General features: G+C 45.9%; 1 protein-coding gene across 1 annotated transcript; it reads right to left on the reverse strand.

The window, feature by feature from the left end:
- Nucleotides 1-823: 823 nt before the first annotated feature.
- On the reverse strand, nt 824-2,996 carry LOC100118615 (glucose dehydrogenase [FAD, quinone]). Its single transcript, XM_001602492.5, has 3 exons — nt 2,622-2,996; nt 2,250-2,564; nt 824-2,187 (listed from the first exon to the last, which is right to left on the reverse strand). The coding sequence occupies exons 1-3, from the start codon at nt 2,871-2,873 to the stop codon at nt 901-903; spliced, it is 1,854 nt and encodes a 617-aa protein (XP_001602542.2). The 5' UTR covers nt 2,874-2,996; the 3' UTR covers nt 824-900.
- Between the last annotated feature and the right edge of the window lie 2,099 nt (nt 2,997-5,095).

Below are 5,095 nucleotides of genomic sequence, written 5' to 3' on the forward strand. Positions count from 1 at the left end.
TATGACTCCAGCATTTACATGGCTATCATATTGACTGCCAGTTTTAATAAGATTGCTCGAAGCGCCGGTCGGCGATGACGAGAAGACCCTTATGCAGCTGGGAAATATAAGAATCTTGACTGCGCGGCGTCGGGGGAAAGACTGGGTGCGATATGTTTACCAGTCGTGTAATTAGATGGTTAGGAAGCTCGTTGAGGGAAAATGGATGAGTCGAGCGCTACCTCGTTTTTCAAAAAGTGTATTGTAGTTTACAACGATTTCAAGCAAACGTACACGCATCGACGTGTCTCTCATGAAATATTCATGCGCCGATCATTAAACTTTCCTGATCGAGCGAATTTTCGAGATTCCGAGGGATACCTATACGTATAAGCTGTGAGAAAATCCGCGCAGAGTGTTTTCCGTCAGTAAGCAGCTCGTGAACGGATGATTGAGTATCAATGATCCCGCAGTGCCCCCCTCAACGGGCTATTTACGCGAGTATCGATGACGGAACAAGACTTGCCTCCCCTAGATACACATTTGTGCGCCTCTAGTCGATACGTCGCCTCAAGTGCGCGCTCTCGATAACCAATGTAACTGTGCTAAAGCGATTACACTCGGCCGAAAAGACTTTTTGTGCGACTATTAGTCGAAGCTTACAGCTGCGTTTTCTGCGGAGAAATCGGCGAATTTGTTCGTGGCGCATAATCGTTTTTAAATAATAATGAACTTGGTATTAATGCTGAATATATGATTATCTAAAGAGGCTATTACCAGAAGTTTCAAACTATCCGGATTAATAATTAACGTCGAGTGTGGAATACATGAATTACGCAGCCTATCTCATGAATGCTTCATTACAGTTGTATTTATTCCATTTCCCGATATATACAATTGATGAATAGATAAGCAGGAGTATTACAGTTTTCCCCAGTCTTCCTTTATCATATCGCTGGCCTTTTCAGCTATCATTATCGTCGGGGCATTGGTGTTTCCTCTGGTGATGACTGGCATGATCGAGGCGTCCACTACCCTCAGTTTCTCAACACCGTAAACCCGTAGTCTGCTATCGACGACGGCTTCGCTATCGCTGGCTGGACCCATTTTGCAAGTACCCACAGGATGAAAAAGAGTTTGGGTGTAGCTGGCGGCTAAGCACCTCCAGTACCCTTTGGTATCGAACGTGTGATTCTGACATGCTGGTAGAGGTTCCTTGGCCAGCTTGTAATCGATATTCTTGAAGGCTTCCGTGTCGAAAAGTTTTCTTGCAAACAGGGTACCTTCCACCAGTACATCCAGGTCTTCGTCATCCTCGAAATACCTTGGTTGAATCAAAGGTGGACTCCAGACTGGGTCAGTCTCGCTCAAGGTGATGCTTCCACGACTCTTCGGAGCCAGCAAGACTGAGAGGATGTAGAACGCGTTAAAATTGCTGTCAGGCAAGGCTCTTATAATCGTGGGCGATGCTGGCAGTCGAACGACGTTCTCGTACACCTGACTAGAAAAAGTATACTGTATGTCGGGAAGTCCTTCGCGACGTTCATGCGAAGTTTGGACGAACGCACCGATGCTCATCGGACCTATCGAAGCTAGCGCACCTTCGTGCGTACTCAACCAATACGCTATGTCGTTCTCTGCTTCCCGATAACCGGCCATAGTGGACAGAGTTTTGTTCAGCAGAGCCATCAATCCATCGTGATACACGTGATCTTGAAGATTCTTTCCCACGGACAAGTCGCTGATGACGTCGATTTTCAATTTTTTCAATTCTTCAGCTGGTCCTATTCCGGAAAGCATCAACAGCTTAACCGAATTGACGCTTCCACCCGAGACGATCACTTCTTTCTTGGCGAAGGCAGTTTCGGTTTTGTTTGTCCTGTAACTGAAGTATTCAACGCCGTTGGCTTGCTTCGTTTCCGGATCGATTATGATTTTAGTAGCGTAAGCGTTATTCGCAATCTTCAAGTTGGACCGTCTGCCTCGTATAGGTCTGATAAACGCTCCGTTCGTGCTTTGACGTGCACCGTGCAAACTAGTGAACTGCATTTTGAAGGCTCCTACTTGTTCTTCGGAGTTTGGGTCAGTTTCTGCGAGTCCTAGCTCTTGAAGCGCATCGAAGATGGAATCGAATTGTTCGTCGTAAGGTAGTCTTTGCACAGTCTGATAACCACCGATGCCGTGTACTAAGGGATTTTCACGAACCACCTAAAATTGTATGAATATCGTAAGATGCAATTGTCAATAGTGCTCAACCAGGTTAAATTTACCTCCGCGTCTCTATTGTCTTCTGACTTTTTGAAGTACGGCAGCACATCCTTGTAACTCCATCCAGGGTTGCCAAGTTCTGCCCAGCCGTTGTAATCTTCTGGGTTACCGCGAATGTACATCATCGCATTGATTGTACTACAGCCGCCCATCACTTTGCCACGAGGCCAAGAACACACGCCTTTTCGAGCTTTGCAGGCATTTTTCTGTGGTTGCGTCCGGTATCCCCAATCGATGGACGATCCCCAGGTATAGTGCAGCATACCTGGGACGTCTGCAACCAGAGGTTCTTCATCTCCCGCCTCTATCAACAATACCTGTCAAGCAATGGTTAATTGCGAATTAATTATTTATTTAAATAGGTGATGGCGTACCTTCCAGTCAGAGATCTCGGTCAGACGGTTGGCCAAAACAGATCCAGCACTGCCAGCTCCAACGATGATGAAATCGTAGCTATTGTCATGGCTATCGTTGGTGACTTTATTTATATTCGCGAACTGACTGTCGTAGGAATTTTGTAAATTATGCTGAACAAAGGCCATAAAAGTGAGAAAGCCGGACTGACAAACTGACAAATTTGGTATCACCGAACAGAACGCCGAATGATTCAGCGGGGTCCAAACCATTTTTTAATTTCCTACTATAACCGAGTATTAAACAGAAAACTAGAAAAACACTTTCAAATTTTAACCTGCAGACGAACGAATGAAGCAGTCAACAAGCCAAGTGCCTGACTGGTTCTGTGCACCTTATCTGGCATCGTGGCATTCATTAACTAGTTTATTATTGTCGCGCAATATAATGTGTAACAATTATATTTGCAAACCCACATGATAAGGAAAAATGGTACATTGTACACTCAAGCATCAATAATGTGATTTCAGACTTGTGTGAATATTTGCCCACAAGCGAAGCGAGACGGCTGAAATCACATTCTCGCAAGTGAAACAAGAGTTTACTTATGATAAATAAATCGATTCAATTGACAGGTTTTTTAACAGGCTATCGACGACACAGTCTGTCGAGCGATGTGTTATATGCGCGAGGTATCACTAGGTACGGTCTTTTTGAGATGCAGACTTATTGACTCAAGGTCGGATTTTCTAAATAGTTAGAAATGCTGCTAGTAACAGCTATTATGCGTTTTTCAATTTTTACTACCCGCAAAATTTTTTTTACTGTCCGACGGTCTGAAAAAAGTTACTTTAGTCCTGACTAGTAGGTCGAAAATAACTCGTACTGCAAACACCACACTCGGCCCAAAAAAGCCCACTTTACGCCCTTGCCACACAATCTACTATCCACCGCAAACCATATAAATATATAATTATTCTTAGCTCACATACATGCGGCATCCGCAGGCTAATAAAGGGGTTAAACAGTGCGCGGCACGCGTATGCGGTCGTTACTAATTAGCCGACGCAATAAACATTTCGCAAGACCTTCTGCCGCCGCGATGCTGTCTGCGATACAAGTACGCAATAACGTACATCCAAAGGGACGGAAAGTGCAGCGTCGTACATAATGTTGTACACACACACACACACGTGCAGGCATTGAGCAAACGCGCAAGAAGAAATTCGAAGAGAGCATATACGAATACGCGCACGCGAAGGGCGTTTGTGAAAGCGGAAGTGGCGATGCAGATGGGGGCTGCGCAGAAGGTCCCTCGGCGCCGCGGGCCTTATAATATTACAGAGTAACGCCGCACGCGCTCGGCAGACCAGTGCATATGTCGCCCAACGGCACGCGACACCTCCCCTGCAATCGAAACGAATCAACTTGGATTAAAAATAGTCTGCGGCTCTCGGTATGCTGCATATACCTCACGCCGATGCGCTACTGGCTTGCGGTCGTTCGATTCCTTTCGTAATTCTTTTGCAGTTTTTCGAGATGGCGAAAAACGCGGAACGAGATTTTTAATGTCCAGCGACAACTGCTGCAGTGATAAGCTCGGAATTTAACGAGCCGATGCAAATACGAGATAGCGCATAATGAGAGAGAACTCGTCTGTATACGCAACGGCTTGTGTAAATAACTTGTTTGAGCAGCTATAAAACGCGCGTGGGTGTCTTTTCAAACGTCCATACACGTGTCGATTATAGTTATAACTCATATTTTATCGGAATGGCGAGCACAGCGTGAAATGAACGTTCGAAATCATACTCGTTATCTTATAAACCTTGTCCGCGTATATCGCAGCAGGAGAATGAAATCGCGAAATTGAAAAAAGTTCTACTCGCTAACCATAAACGTCTCCTACAATGAGAGCGATAACGGTCACACGCACACGGCGTAGACACTCGCATAAATTCATATTAAGTTAAGTGTGTCCTTTCGGGGGGCGAGCAGACCATCAGCTCCTCTTTCGCGGCGAAGCGAAGCCCATTAGCATAGGGGACGAGCATCGCTCACAGCGCGTGAATCGTCGCTTATAGGAGCCGAATTCGAACCGTCGCCTGCACCTATGCATTTGCATATATGCGAGGCACACGAACGCTGCAATTAAAGCAATCAGGGAGCATTGCAGCGGGAACAGCTGATGATGTAAAGGACTCGCGTGTGCGCGATTGTCAGTCGTGTGCCTCTCTCTCTCTCTCTCTCTCTCTCTCTCTAATATCGAGCATAGATGCGAGATAGGAGGCTCGCGGGCGTGAAACGCTCTCATTAAGCCAATTACTATTTCGGTGCGCGCCCTTACACTTTGCATTTTACAAATTACCCGGCTTCTAATCGCGATGTTCGGTGGCTCGCTCTTGACGTTTACACGCGCTTTCTCGGGGAGTTTAGAGGGTGCGAGCGGTTTGGGTTATTATATATAGGCTACTGTTTTGTTCTAGCGCGAGCG

The sequence above is a fragment of the Nasonia vitripennis genome, chromosome 3, assembly GCF_009193385.2.
Source record: "Nasonia vitripennis strain AsymCx chromosome 3, Nvit_psr_1.1, whole genome shotgun sequence".
Taxonomy (NCBI): domain Eukaryota; kingdom Metazoa; phylum Arthropoda; class Insecta; order Hymenoptera; family Pteromalidae; genus Nasonia; species Nasonia vitripennis.

Excerpts from the sequence above, each read along its gene's own strand:
- LOC100118615 (XM_001602492.5), bottom strand. The coding sequence starts at position 2,873 with ATGGTTTGGACCCCGCTGAATCATTCGGCGTTCTGTTCGGTGATACCA. Across the intron at positions 2,565-2,621 it reads CCGAGATCTCTGACTGGAAG|GTATTGTTGATAGAGGCGGG; the intron begins GTACGCCATCAC and ends ATTGCTTGACAG. Across the intron at positions 2,188-2,249 it reads AAGACAATAGAGACGCGGAG|GTGGTTCGTGAAAATCCCTT; the intron begins GTAAATTTAACC and ends ATACAATTTTAG.